Below are 15,595 nucleotides of genomic sequence, written 5' to 3'. Positions count from 1 at the left end.
ATATTTTTTATAAATTCAACTCAAGGAAATAATAGGGCATATTATTATATTTTATCCTGTCTCAGATTAAATTTATTGCTTTTGAAACGTTTGAAAAAGACATGAAGAAACTCAGCCAAGAACAATTTTTTTGTCAAAGTCCGACGAAAAATATCTAGACAGTCGAACTGGGAAACAAAAAAAATGGCTAAATCACCATTAATCGAAGTATAGTTTTCTTTTTCTTTTTCAGAATCTAGAAGCAAAAGTAATATATATATATGTAGATGAAAATTCAATTTTGTATGCAAGAAATGCATTTTCTTCTAAAACTTAGTACCTACAGTGATTTTTTGGACTTATCTTGAAACTATTGCGAACAGGTCTGTTTTGAATCATTCTTTTCTTTAATTTAAAAAAAAAAAATGGAAATTTTTAAGACCAAAAAATATTCCAGATCTGATTGAACAATTTTAAGAAAAAAACTATAAATATAAAATGCATGACTAGGACGCACGGAGGGTTGTAAAAATATCAATCAAAAAATTCATTTGAAATTTAAAAAAAATCGAACCAATAAAAAAATTATTTTTTGAAATGAAAAAAAAAAAAAAAAATCATAAAAATATTTTACATTAAAAATGAAAAATTGGTGCATTAAATATATATTATTTTTAATATGCAAGGAATTTCTTACAATTTTGATATTTTTTCATTTGCAATAACTTTTTCGAACAAAATTGATTTTTCAAAAACTTCGTAGTTTATGAATGTGTGTTACTGAAATTCGTCAGTTATTAACGATAAAGCTCAAAATTAAACAAAATTAATTGGGAAACAAACTTGCTCTCAGAGTTAAGTCGCTTAAATTTTCAAAGCATTTTATGCAAAAATTTTATAAACAATAACAAAAATGAAATTAATAAAACAACTTTTTATAAATCTGAGCACCGACAAAAGTACGCAACTTGATTTCTTATTAAGATTTATTAAAACAAAATTGAAATCGTTAGAGCTGTTAAAAAAAAATTAATTGCATATTTTTAAAATAATATTTTTTTCAAAAAAAAAAAATTAAAATATTGTTTAAAAAAAAATATTGTTTTTAGAAAAAAAAAAATAATTATAAAATAAAAATATTAATAAAAACGAAATTAATTCAAAGTCAAAATTTATTTTTTTTACATACAATTTTTTAAATCAAAAACATTTTTTTTTTTTGAAAATTTGTTTTTCATGCAAATCGTGGAAAGTCAATAATAAAAATAAAATCAACCTTCCGAGTTTCATAAAAATCATCTGTGCTAAATTCGAACAAAATCCGTTACCCCATTTTGTTTTGGACGAAAAATCATAATCCAATTATTTGTAATAATTTAGTTGACAATGCTTAAATATCCTGAACATATTTTGTCATTATTGAAATTTGTTATTCCACGAGAGCAAACATTATAGGAAATTGAGTTTTCTGTTCATTTTTTTGTTTGTTTAGAAAATTAAAACATATGTATATTCATAAAAATGTAATGTTTAACCAGTGTTTGTAACGCATTTTGTTGCGATTTATCTGATCAGGTACTTTCTAAATAAATGTTGATTTTGCCGTCGTGAAAGGCTGTTTTCTTTCTAGGTGAAGAAAAATTTGGAATAATTGCAAAAACTAGGTTAGATCAATTTATTATTGTTAACAAGGAAATCTAGCAAAAACGCATGATACGTTATAGACTGTTTTCAATAGAGCCCAAATAAGATAATTTCGCAAATTAGGTCAATTCAAATTTCAAATTCAATTTTTTTTTCTGTACTATTTGACATTTGGAATAAGATTATTTGAGAAATTATCTCATTTGGGCTTTGGTGAAAACAGGCGATTAAACTGGAAATAATAATTGTATTTTCTTGCACTCGTAACTAACTCGAAAAACACTTTTTAACATTTTGTTTGAAATAAAAAAATCTTATAAAATTTGTTTATCCTTGGTTTAGATACTATCACAAGTGTAATACTTTGTTTAGCAAGGCCTTTATCTAGCTCGTAGCTAGGAACAATAAAAAATACCTCCTTGAAAGATTTGTCTATGTGTATCCTTCATAATGCACTCAATATCATTAGTATGAAAAATTGCTTGCAGTTCTCAACGCAATTATCAAAAGTTCATGATCCATCACTCATGAACACGCATTAATTCATCAAACAGTGCGTCCTTCCTAGTTTTTGTTTTTTCTAACAGGATTCTTTGCAAAAATAACAAAACAACAAGTTTCCCATTGCGAAGAATTTAGTTTATCCAAAGCTTTTGGCACGTGCTAGTTTTAGCAAAACCATTCAACTACTACCCATCTACCTGATGACAATATTCTCGTCTTTATATGAATTGAATACATTTTGCTATAGAATACCAAAAATCTCATTGAATTCTTTGCACGATTCATACATTCTCCATGAACCATATCCTTTCTTAACCAAACTATCTCTTTTTTTTTTTTTTTTTAACTCCCATCACCCAGTTTTTCTTGTATATATTGTATCCCAACAAAACTTTGATTCATAGAAACATTCTAGTTGTAGTATACGAAATACGTGTGTATAAAAGAAGAACTCACTTTAGGGTCGACGCTTCTTTGTATTGCATTTATCAAATCGGCACGAAGCGCCTCCATCTGATGTAGACCTATCCTTGGAACAACATCCTTCCCCAGCACCACAGACGTAATAAAGGATTTCGAATACTCTACAGCAGGCATACTGTATGGATTAGAGTGGAGAGAATACAACAATAAAACACATTATTCAATTAAGGATACAAAAAACAAGGATATCTACAAAAAAAAAAAAATCATTTTTTTTTCTTCTTACCTTAAAAGCCCACCTGGTGGGGAATAACTAAAGCACTGCAATGTCGGATACTCCGGTTTAAGGAGTATGGCAAGAATGGATGCTGTCCCAGCACCCAACGAATGGCCCACTAAAACTAAACCAAATGTTTGTGTATTCCTGGCAGGATTGTGTGTTAGGGCTTTTTGGATGAGATTTTCTTCTTCCAACTTATTTTTGATATAAATGGCCGCCTGAACCATTCCCTTGTGGCCCAGCCAATCGTCTCTAGGTGGATTTAAAGGCAATACCTCACCCTCGGCATTTAGATCGGTTAAAATATCTTTCATGCTCAGTGTGCCACGTATGCTGATGACGACCTTCTTTTGTGTGTAGTCGACAGCGACGAAAAATGGTGTCTCACCAACATCGACATGATACGTGACATAAATGATTTCGATGTCACCTACTTGTAGAGTCTTTTTTAGGGCGGCATAGTTGCAATACCAACAGTTGTCTTGGATTATTTCAACATCATCGCTGTGGCCACAACAGCAACCTAGGCAGCTATAAGAGAGAGGAAGAGAGAGAGAGAGAGATAGAGAATATAAGATTTCAATTAAGGATAACTTCAGAGATATCGCATTGTTATTATGTTATGTTTTGGATGGTTGAAGTCTCAACTTTGTGTAATCTTTACCGCATTTCAGGCAAGAGATGCCACAATCCGGACCGGTGTATCATGAAGTACATGGGCCAACCGTAGGCACCTTGTGCGAAGTACATGTAATGGATGACTGTTTGAAAGAAATCATAGTTTTTGGTATCGTTTAAAGCTAGGAACTGTGTGTGCTCTGTGATTGGTACTCCACTCAGAAACTCGTATGTTCCGTTTTTTCTCTGCAATAAAAAATGAATATATTTTTGTGATGAAGACATTTTTGGGACAGATATTTTTGAAGTGTTTTGTAGGTTTTTGAATGTGATGGGTAATAACAGAGAAAATTCGTGGAATGAATAATGTGCTAGTTATTTTCATGACCATGTTTTACAATAAAATACACAAAATGACAGTTTAATGAAATATAAAAAAAATGCGACTTTCATTTCCATAATATTTTTAGATTTGAGACAAAATCGTTGATTTCAAAGAGCGTTGTTCGTTGCGTCCATCTCTGTCAAACATTATTTTCTGTTTATATTCCTTTTTTGGGCATTAAGTTATGCAGTCTTTTTCAAAATTTCTTGGAAATATAGCTAAACATTGTTGTTTTCAATGTATAAAAAAAAAACAGGTTCCTATATCGTTATATAAGCCAGGGGGCTATAAAGCATTAATTTTAACATCATTTAAAAGATGGAAAATGCTCATTAAAAATCAAATAGTTAGAATATTTGGTCAGCGTATAAAAATTTTAAACTAACTGATAAAGATTTTATTCAGAATAAAATATTACGCATACACCACAGTGACCCAAAAATCGTTCAATTTGTTACTTTTGTTACTTAAATTATCTGTATAAAGTGTTTTTTTTTTGTTGTGATTAATGAACTTTTTAGATCTTCATTTATTCGGACTTTTGTATCCTCCAACATTCGATTAAGTTATTTAAAAGAGATAGTATTTGAGATAGTACCGAAAGCTTGAGAAAAATCTAACAAAACTAGTGTTGAAATAATATGGCTTCTGTCTGTTTGATGTCTTAAATCGTCGATTATAAACCATAATACTTATTTTTAAGAACACAGTTGGGCAGCTGTGGTATCGTCTGAAACCTTAGTGGTGTGACCAGTCTGTTTGTTTCGAAAAAGTTCGTTATCTGTTGGCTGACAAGTTCATCAAATGTTACCTTTCAATATAAATGATAAAAAGATATTGGGTTCGTACCTCGAGTCGGTATTACGAGTATGTTATATGTTATAGCTGTTGCTTACTTTTTCCATTAAAGCTAATAACCCAGAATGCATTTATTTTATAATTTCGAGCTTTAATTGACTGAACTATGAAAAATGAGTTTTCAAAATGGGATCAAATCAATTTTAACTTTGCAGTTTTGTTCTCCATATTGCAATACGTAATTTAGTCAATTTAATTTACTTTGAAAACACACGAAAATTTAAAATTATATTGAAAATGCAATTTTGGGATATGTCTATTCGATAAATGGATTAATTTTTGCAAAAAATTGCATCAGAACAATTTCGCTTTCCGCCAACGACAAAAAGATCAGTGCCAAAGCAGTTTTTGAAAGCCAAACATTGAAAAAGTACTTGCAAAAATCACTGTCCGGAATTGGTGTGGGGTAGGGAAAATGAAGTTTTAAACGATTTCTGGCAAAAGTCATCGAAAAAAGGATATGCGTAAGTCGTAAATAGTTAAAAGATGTACAACATTTATTTTTATAATTTTTTTTAAACATAACCTCAAAATCATTAAGAAAAATCTCAAAAACTAATTTTTTGGTGTTTAATTTATAAAACAAAAACAAAACTTATGGTGAAACAATTTAGGTAATATTTTTACGAACAACGTAACTTTTGCATGTTTATACCGTCGTCAATTTTTAAACGATTTTTTTGGCCCATTTAAAAAACACCTAGATTTAATAAACTTTTTAAAAATAATTTTGATTTCATTATTTTTTTTTCATTGCTCCTCGATTTAAGGCATAGATATAATTCAACTGGAAAGTCATTTCCACTGCTTCAGTTGACAGTTTGACTGTGATGTGGTTAATAAATTGTAAGTTTTTGTTCAGTTCAAACTTTTACAATGTTAACTGCTCTTACCAAAATTTGACAAAATATTAGATTTTACAACAGACATCAGCTTAATTAAGTTAAAATAACGGAACAAATGAGGAGGACAGTATCAGAAACCTTAAGAGTGTGAAGAATTTTACCAAATTTTTTCTTCTAAACTCAAAGTTTGCTATTACCAAACAGACGAATATAAAACGCCTTCTGCATAATCTCCAGTAGATGCAAGGTTCATTGCGGAAAAAAAGTAGCTGCATACCTTGAGGCACATATGATTGTTCTTTTATACGTTTGAAGAAATTGTAAGGAATTTAATAAATGTTGTTTCAGAGTGAATACAACGAGAGAAAAGTTAAATAAAATTGTATTGTTGTTTGAGTTGAAGTAAGGGGAATCTTTTCAATTTTATTGAACTCAGGACTAAATATTAAAAAACACAAATATACATTTAGATTAGAATAGAATAACAGAGTTATTTTGCAACAAACTTTTTAAAATAACGTTTTAAAGATCTCTTGGGTGTGTTTTGTTTAACCCTTTCGGACCCAGCGTTACTCTCATGTAACATTTTTTTAAAAATTCGTAAAAAATATTAAATTAAACAATTTTTTAGGTTTCTATGGCTTAATTGAAAGATAATAATGCCTAGTTACTGGATTATTACAAAAAGTTAGTCAAATATCATACCTTTAATTTTTTTGTTTCGAAAAAGGGACTGAAATTCACATTTTTTTTTTTGCAAAAAAAAATTTTTTATATATGGTCATAATTTTGAAAAAAAGATATAAAAAATGTTAATGCAGAAAGTGTTTTGTTTTTTTTGCTTAGAAGAAGTATCATACATTATAGTTTCATAAAAAGTGATTTTCTCAGTTCTCCGACTTTTTTTGGTGGTCATAGGCAGTGCATGTTACTTACATGTAGCATGAGAATAACACATTAGTTTTGCTATTTAATATTTTGGAAAATAACTTTTTGCTATTCATATTTCTTAGTTGTGATGTTTTTGACCCGATAATACCGAAAAAACATTTTTTAATAATGCTTTTCATAGCTTGGGTTCGAAAGGGTTAATAAAATTTGCGTTCAATAAGCTTTTTTTTGTACTCAAAACTTCCAAAGAAAATCTTCTTCAGTTTGTATAAAAGTCAGAGTTCATTCATCTATAGAGTGTTTATAATTAATTAGGTGTTTAAATTTATTTGCTATCAAAAACTTCCTTCCAATAAGGATCTATCATTTTCATCATCGCATCGCCATCTTCAACATCGTCGTCGTCGTTGGATTAACGTCAACAAATTCCAAATCCACATTCACTTCATATTATATAGCTTGTTTACAAGTTTTGAATTCATAATATATGATCTGAATTGAATCAACTTTCTATCATGCCGGAAACTGCTGCCATGCATAAGGAAATGCGTTTACCATCATCATGCAGTTGAGCCACGACAACGTTGAGCTCATGCTCATGGCAGAGGATTAATTTTATACATATTATAGGTATAGTAAAACAAACAAAAAAGTTTCAATGTAAGTATCTATGTATATAAAATTTATAGATTTAAGCTATAGATACAAAGATATAAATGTATCTTTTTGCCTTAAAATATGTACAAAGTTAGGAATTTAGTTATTTTTTTTGGTTTATTTTCGATTAAAACTGCATATTGTACACACAAAACTTTCGAAAACAAAAACGAATATAATTCAATTTGTGTTACACACAAGTAAGTTTTTCAATATTTAAATGTCTGGATTTTCGTTGAAAGATAGTTTTTTTTTTAGTTTCCTTTCAATAAAAAGTTATACAGAAAGAGTAAATTGACTGGCTAAAATTTTCAATATTGGTAAAGAAAAGTTTTTAGTTTTTTTTTTTTTTTAATTTTCATTTTTTAAACTTACCTGTCTCACAATTGCTTCCCTTTCAAGTTTTTGAAACTTTCTCAACAAAACCAAACCAGCTACCACATCTGATGGAACAACATCTAATTCACGAAAAAAATCACTCAAAAGTCGAGCAATATCTGTGAATGAATTTTTATTTTGTTCCGATGAGCCCATACAACAGAATAGCAGTCGACATCTATGGTCCCAACTGTCTTGATAGGCTCGGATTACTTTTCTGCAAATTTTCATAAAATTTAGTTAGTTTTAAAAAAAAATGTTAATTTTTCTTTTCATACCTTTGTCTCCAATTACGATTCATACTATTACTTCGCTTGTAATTAAATCTAGACTCAGTCTCCCTCATTGATCGTTGGTATTTTTTCATTTTGACCCACGATCGGCCGGCAGTGTCAAATGTGCACCAAATTGTAATAAGAGTTGTTAACACTAACGACCAATTGCATATAACTAGAGCTGTTTAAAAAATAAAATATTTAGTTATGTTTTTGTAAGAAAATTTTTTGGTTAGAAAAAAAAAAAAAAATATTTACCTAAAAAAATCTTCTTAGCTGCATCCATTGGAGCATTTAAGTAGTATTGTTTTATCCATATAACACCTAAGACTAACCACGTAATATCAAATAATATCACAACTGAAAAATAGAAAATATATTTTATATTATTTTTTTTTTTTAATAAAATTGTTTTTTTTGGTTTATTAAAAAAATAGTAATTAAAACAGTCAAAACTTTGTTTTTAAAGTTTCTTCAATATAAAAGAGGTTTTACCCTAAAGTGATTAAATTGTGACAAAAATTTGTAAAATTTTTTACATTGGACAGAACAATTTTCTCTATAGAATGTATTAAACTCACATTTGAACACCTATTTCTAAATTTGACGCTGTTAATAGTGGTCAAAATTAACCAAGACGTAATTTTATTATTGATTACAAATTTAAGATACAATACAAAAAATCGTAAAAAATTAAGTTTTTTTTGCTACCAGATAAATCGAATTTTATCTATTGCTCCGAAAAAATTCAAGTTATAAAATGTATCTCGAAATTTCCTTGATACAACTGAATGAACTTTTTTGATTACATTAAGTACCGCCGCATCGCAAATTTCTATTTCCCATATTTGATTTACATGGGAAAAATTGTGTTTTTGAGTTTGGAATTTTGTAAATTTTTAATGGTTCATCAAAAAGGCTAGATTTAATCATTTTCTTGTATAAAATTGAATTAAAAAAATTTTTAGTTGAAAAAATGAATTTATTGAAGAAATCTAATAGGGGTTTGAGAGTTATATAAAAGGATATATGAAACCAAAACACAACATAGAATACAAATATTTAAAAAGTTTGCCAAATTTTTTGAAAAACCTTATAGTTTCGTCAAAAAATTGAAAAAAAATTGCATTTTATATTTTAAAGTTGAATAACTTCGAAACGGGGCAGTTTATCAAAAAAATTAACAAGAACTTTTTTGTAGAACGTTCAATTTTATAAACTTAAACTACAAAAATAAATTTTTAATTCGTATCCATTTTTGACTAAAGCAAAAAAAAAAAAAACACATTTTTTAAAGATTTTACCTTGTGCAGGTTTTCCCAAATATCATAAAATCTATAAGTTTTCTGGCAAACTTGTGAACAACATTTTTGTTCATTATTGTTTTCTTCATAAGAATAAATTTATAAAACATTATGTTTACAACACATTTATCGACGCAAAATCGGTCCCAAAGTCAAAAATTATCATGGGTAAGAAAAAAATAATTCCATTTAAAAATTAATATCTGAGCAATAAAAAAAGATAATAACATTTTTTAAATGCAGATACAAATAATAGCATTTCTTCTAAAAATCAAGACATTAATAAAGTTTTTATCATAAGTACTAACGGAGTTATTAACATTAACATGAGTAAAGGCATACCAAAGTAAGCGTTTTCTTAAATCATCGCTAAAGGGTATCAACTTTGCAGATAGAGAGTTACTGTAGAACAATTTTTTTCTTAGAATATACCCAAGAATCATCCCTCAAAATCTTCTTATTTCATCCCGGGACACCCTGAATTGCATATGTAAATATTTTATTGCAATTTAAGCGCTCAAAGTATGAAAACATAAAAACCACGAATATTTCTTTCGTTTTTTTTTTATTCATTCGAGATTTTTTTCGTTCAACATATTTGCATTCGTGATAAATTTTTTTTTTATTTTCGAGACTGTTTGCATTCGATTTTATTCGTTGGAGTTAATGTCATTATCCCTATAAATAGTGTCACTTTAAAACATTAACATGCACTTACTTGCTTAAGTTCAAGAAGATTACATTTTTAAAAGGAGGATGGACAAATGTCGAAAATATCGGTTTATGGCCTATTACTCTTAAACGATGAATTCTATCGAAAAGCTATCTTTGAAGAACTGGTAGATAATGTGCTGCTCTATTTAACTACGTGTTTTGTTTTTTTTTGTTAAAGTTGTCGTTCAAAAAGAAAAAAAAAATTTTTTGATTTTGTCAAAATTCAAAAAATGCGAACTTTTGTACCTAGCTTCGAAAATATGAGTTTTTTGACATATATTATAAATCATAGACTATAACGTTTTCCACAAAATAGCTTTAGATATGCGTTAGTAACACTTAAAGGAAGTGCGCTCAAAAGAGTCGTATTTATAGAAAATATCGTTTTTTTTGTCTATTTTCGTCAAATGGTCTGTGTTATTTAAAAAAAAATTTCATAGCGTGTAGATTACGTGTTTTTTGCATAATTCAATTCAGTTTTTATTTCTCAGAGCTGTAATTCGCTGCTATCGTTTAGAAGATATTAGCTTTCAGAGAAAGTAGGTACTATACGAAAAAATCGTGTGTTTTGTCTTTTATTTTCGACATTTAACCTTGAGTATCTTTTTATGCACACATGGGATTTTTGGAGACTTTTGACATTTTACTTTTATTGACATTTAAATGCTCTGTACCAATTTTCAGGTCTATGCGAATTATTTCTGGGTTTGCCTTTTTTATGTTTATTTTGTCTGGACAATGAAATTGGTATCGAATAAAAAAAAACATATATCCAAATAGTAAGAGCCGTTAAAACATCTAAAAATCAAGATTCAATATCAATGCCCCGTTTTTGAAAATTTTCAATCTTGAAATTTACTATTCAAAATTGAAATAAGTTTGTATAGGTAAGAAAATTCCATGGAAATGAATAAGTCGTTTGGGAAAAATTCAAAAATTAATACTTAACTTAGTAACTATTTCAGCTATGAGAAAGAGATTTAAGTTAATTATGTACTTTACTTGTACAATGTACATACTTCCGCAATACAAAATCAAACCAAATCGTAGCCCACCGGATATGCTGCAGATACTTAACAAACGAATACATAATCGTTGAATACCGCGGGGATCTAATAATAATTTTGATTATTAAACACAATTAATCCCATTACGAATTACGAACATAGGTTAAACTGAAGTTCAAATCAACTGTCAATATGCCCATTGTTCTTCATTGATAGATATATTTTATTGATATTATTCACATTCTCGTAGATGATTTTCTTTTTGTTAGAAAATTTTTTAATTTAAAAAGTAAACAGTAGGCTTTTTCTTTGGCTATAGGTAAAACAAAATTCTTTTTACAGAGTTATTTTAAGTTAAATCAAGGTTAAAACATTAACAACGGTATTTATTAGATTTGCTTAAATTGGTTCTCAAAGGTTGTTTAGTTAAGCTTGCTTAAATATTTAATTCACCTTTAAGCAACGTTGCTTAAATTTGTATTTATAATCGAATTTCCACAGATGATTAACTAAACGATAGTTGTGTCAAAAAATGAAGGGGAATTGACTAATCTAGTACAAAATACTATTACATTTTAGAAACATCACGTGGTTTTTGACAACTTGAGGGTATGTATTTTTGTAAACAAAAATCCTTAACCTTGACTGCGCAAAAAAAAAACAGATTAAGTCGTTGGCGATGAGTTTGCTTTCGTCGGATTCCTTAATAAAATCCACAGAGCAAAGCCAGACAGCATTGATTTTTTTCATTTGTACTAGCCATTTTAATTTTTTTTAACATTCTTTTAATTCTTTAATTTGAATTTAAAATTCAAGCTCCTTTTAGGGAATAATTTCATTTCAAACCAAAATTAAGTCTTCAGCCCACAAGCCTAAATAAATTAATAACATGATACTGAGCTCACGATCTTAGTAATAATTCATTTGTGGTCAAATCAATCTTAAAATGGCTCTAAGCAAGCTCTAAACGCGGTGAATGGCGTTTAAGTTAAGCAATCGTTAAGCAACGTTTCTTAAATGTGTAAATTCTTTATAAATACACATTTTGTACTTCAAAGCTATTTAGAGGTTGTTTAACGTTAAACAACCTTTAAAATTCTTTTGTAAATATGGCTGTAAAAGTTTTTTTTTTTTTCATTAAACTCAAAATCTATAAATTATATGGTCCTAAATTTTCAACACAAGAAAATTCAATCCAAAGTTTTGACTGTTCATAAATGATAATAAAAATAAGTGATAATAATAATTTACTTACAACTTTTTATATATATCCATATATTAATCGATGTTCGGACTTCTGAATCCAATATGCTACCTCTCATTGAAATAATACAAATTGCTAGTTCTATGCATATTGTTACTAAAAAAAAAAAAAACAAGAAAGTATTTATTATTTTATTTAATTAAAACTTAAAATATAATAAATTTATACTTACATCCTAATATAACTACATAACTTAGTTGATAGTACCACAGAAATTTTATGCTTAATACTTCTGTATCATATACAAATATGATTAATGAGGTGCATAAAGCAATCATGCTGAAAATGTAAAGAAAACAAAATATTTTTAATATTTTCAAAAAATGTATACATATTAAAAAAAAAAAAACATGATGTTCTAGTTTCAAATGTTAAAATTTTGCAAAGACATCATCAAACAACTTGAACAAAAAATACAGACGCTCCATTTTTTTGAGTTTCTTTGTATCCGGGTCACTCTGATTATACAAATGTAGGTATCTACTACACGTCGAGACTTTATTTGACTTAGAGACTTTTCGAATGATGGCGGTTTCTCATTAATCATTTGAAAAAGAAACATATCAAAGCTTAAAATTGTATTCATATTTGAAGAGTAAATGATTCCTCTTAAAACCTTTCATTTGGTGCAAACAAAATATGATCCTTTTCGGTAGATTATAAAGCAAAGGTTTTAACACATTATTTCCTTAATAATAATGTTGACCTATTTTTTAAATTCAACAAAATTTTTTCTTTTAACTTTTGATTAAAAAAAAACTTTATTTCAACTCGTCTCTAAAGACTGTTCTTTAAACTAATTGCTCCCAACTATTTTCCATTTTCTCTTAATTTCAAACACACAAAAGTACCCTTTTTACCTTAACTATACAATTTCATAGCCAAAAATTCTTTCTTAAAAGCCAAATAGAATTAAGTTTCACATGCATCCTCACGTTCACACGCTATTCTTAATTTCCTGCCAAGTTTTTTTTTGGTTCCTTTATTTTTATTTAAAAAAAAACTTTCTTTACTTTTAATCTTGTTACAAAGGATTAAGAAAAGGACTAAAAAAATAAACTCTATATAGTCTTGCATGTCTATGCATTTCAATTTGCACTCGAATTTCATTCATTCCATCACAGTTTACTTGTCGTTGATTACAGAAACTTAAATAAGAATAAAAATTAAAAAAAAAAGAAATTTAAATGCACAAACATACAAATGCTACCTTAACGTCGTCACCTTCCTCGCCATCATCGTCGACGACGACATGAGGTCGGATTTCTGTCTTGAATTAGAAAGAAAAAAGGCAAATGAGAAACTTCCTTCTCACATCCTTTCAAAAAAGGAATGCAATAATATAATAGAAAAAATAAAGAAAAGAAAAAAAAAAATTATACATAAGTATAATGGTCCTTACGAGTCCTTTTGCCTTAATGCTTTTTCACACTGTTTTTCTCCTCTTCTTGTCACATATCGTTTTCATTTTATCAAGCCATCTGGCAATTCACAATTCGAGTGTGAAATAATAAGGAGCTTGATATATATATTAAGCATTTGTATTTTTATTGAAACAAAAGAAAAGAACTCAAATGTCATATCGTCTCTCCTAAGAAGTGACTGTTGACTGTCATGCTGAGCTCATGACTGTTGTTTTGTGGTGGTGCGATGGTAAAGTGATATTTTAATTTTAATCAAGGACGTATAACATAACTGACTGACACACAAAGAGAATAAAGTTGTTTTTTTTTTTTTTCTGTGTGAATATTTTATTGCTTCATTTGAAAAGGATACAAGAAAAAAAGAAAGAATAACTAAATTCTTGTGCAGGATGTCAAAAGATATCCTGATGCAATTTCATTAATTTATTTTAGTGCCAGTTTTCGACATAATCTTTACTTTAAGCAGAGTTGTAAAAATATCAATAGAAAAACAATGCATTTGAAATTAAAAAAAAAAAATAAATATTTATTGCAACTGAAAAAAATAATTGCAAATAAAAAATTTTACACTAAAAAAGGTTTTGCAACTGACTGAAAATATTTGCATTAAAAATAAAGTTTTTATTGGAAATGAAATAAAATGAAACAAAATAAAATAAAATAAAATAAAATAAAATAAAATAAAATAAAATAAAATAAAATAAAATGAAACAAAACAAAACAAAACAAAATAAAATAAAATATAATAAAATAAAATAAAATAAAATAAAATAAAATAAAATAAAATAAAATAAAATAAAATAAAATAAAATAAAATAAAATAAAATAAAATACAATGAAATAAAATAAAATAAAATAAAATATCAACAATGACAATTTTTCTTTTAATTACCGATTTTTAAAGTTATTTCAAAAATTGCCAAGTAAACATTCAAAATTTTATTGATACGAATTTGAACCCAAACTTTAGAACTTGGTACACTTTTACATCTCAATACTTTTTGTGCCAGCATAATTTCAACATAGGAGAACTTGGCTCTTTTTTTAACAGTAATGTTTTTGTTGTGATTTCACTACTTTTTGCAAGGTATGGCTGTATAATTGAAAATCTCTATAATTGATGAAAATTCAGTGAAAATGGGCGGTGGCCACGCCCCCTGGCTGAAATTCTCAAATTTTAAATTTGTTCCTTTGTATAAACTACCAGCTCTACCATTCTACCAAATTTTAAGATTATACGATAATCAGAAGTGCTCTATAATATTTGATAGAAATTCAGCGCAAATGGGCGGTTGCCACGCCTCCTGGTTACGGTTTTTGCGATTTTCGAAGCCCTATATCTCAGAAACTACTCATCGTAGGAGGCTGAAATTTTGTGAGGTGTTTTGACCAGCTCAACAAATCTATCGAGTTTGAAATTTCTAGCATTTTTGGTGTGGAAGTTAGAAGGGGGTCGAAAATGGCCTGAGTTGTTTCCTGTAAATAAGGGTGTAGTGCCAAAGTTGCTAGAGAATTTGGCTGGGCACTACCGTGCCCTATCGAGAGATAGAAAATTTTTAACTGCTTTTTTTTATCTTTTCGGGTTTTTATAAATAATTTTCTGGACGAGCTTAAGGTCATACCTTCTTGAATTTTGAATCCAGTCTCTGAGGCGAAAAAAAATAGTACATATTTGTATTCAATTCACACGAAAAACAATAATTACCTACAACCCATTTTTGTAACCTACACTTGTCAAAATGACCAAGTTACAACACACACTTACTACATATAAACAAAAAATACATTCAAGCAGTAGCAGAAAGAAACAAAAAATTAATAGGTATGGTTTCTCGAATCTGGCATTCAAAGTGAACCATATAAACCACTCGTGCACCTCACTAAAACGTTTTGAAAGCTTCATAACATTCTTTTTCCTACCTACAAAAAAAAAAAAAAAAAAAAAAAAAATGGGAAAAATAAAACACATCCTTTGAAAGTTATACAAAATGAATTCAATTTTCATAACTTTTACAATAAAGAGAGAGGCCAACATACACACATAAACGCATACCTACATTTATATAAATAGGTATGAATGTTTTGTTGGAAAATGAAAAGGAAAACAAAAATAAATAGAATTTATATCTTTTGCCCAAAATTCAG

General features: G+C 28.1%; 1 protein-coding gene across 11 annotated transcripts in view; it reads right to left on the bottom strand.

Moving 5' to 3' along the window:
• The window catches only part of LOC129912272 (diacylglycerol lipase-alpha), a 176,713-nt gene that overhangs the window by 14,692 nt on the left and 146,426 nt on the right, over positions 1-15,595 (bottom strand). For all 11 annotated transcript variants that reach the window (XM_055990454.1, XM_055990456.1, XM_055990455.1 and 8 more), the window contains 8 exons: positions 12,199-12,305; positions 12,018-12,122; positions 7,996-8,097; positions 7,741-7,918; positions 7,460-7,679; positions 3,495-3,694; positions 2,837-3,361; positions 2,584-2,725 (listed from right to left, as the gene is read on the bottom strand). In XM_055990454.1, the coding sequence (XP_055846429.1) occupies positions 2,584-2,725; positions 2,837-3,361; positions 3,495-3,694; positions 7,460-7,679; positions 7,741-7,918; positions 7,996-8,097; positions 12,018-12,122; positions 12,199-12,305 (1,579 nt within the window). The remainder of the gene's footprint in view (positions 1-2,583; positions 2,726-2,836; positions 3,362-3,494; positions 3,695-7,459; positions 7,680-7,740; positions 7,919-7,995; positions 8,098-12,017; positions 12,123-12,198; positions 12,306-15,595) is intronic.

The sequence above is a fragment of the Episyrphus balteatus genome, chromosome 2 (genome assembly GCF_945859705.1).
Source record: "Episyrphus balteatus chromosome 2, idEpiBalt1.1, whole genome shotgun sequence".
Classification (NCBI taxonomy): Eukaryota; Metazoa; Arthropoda; class Insecta; order Diptera; family Syrphidae; genus Episyrphus; species Episyrphus balteatus.
Note: the sequence above shows the minus strand (reverse complement) of the source record. Positions and strands in the feature narration are given on the sequence as shown.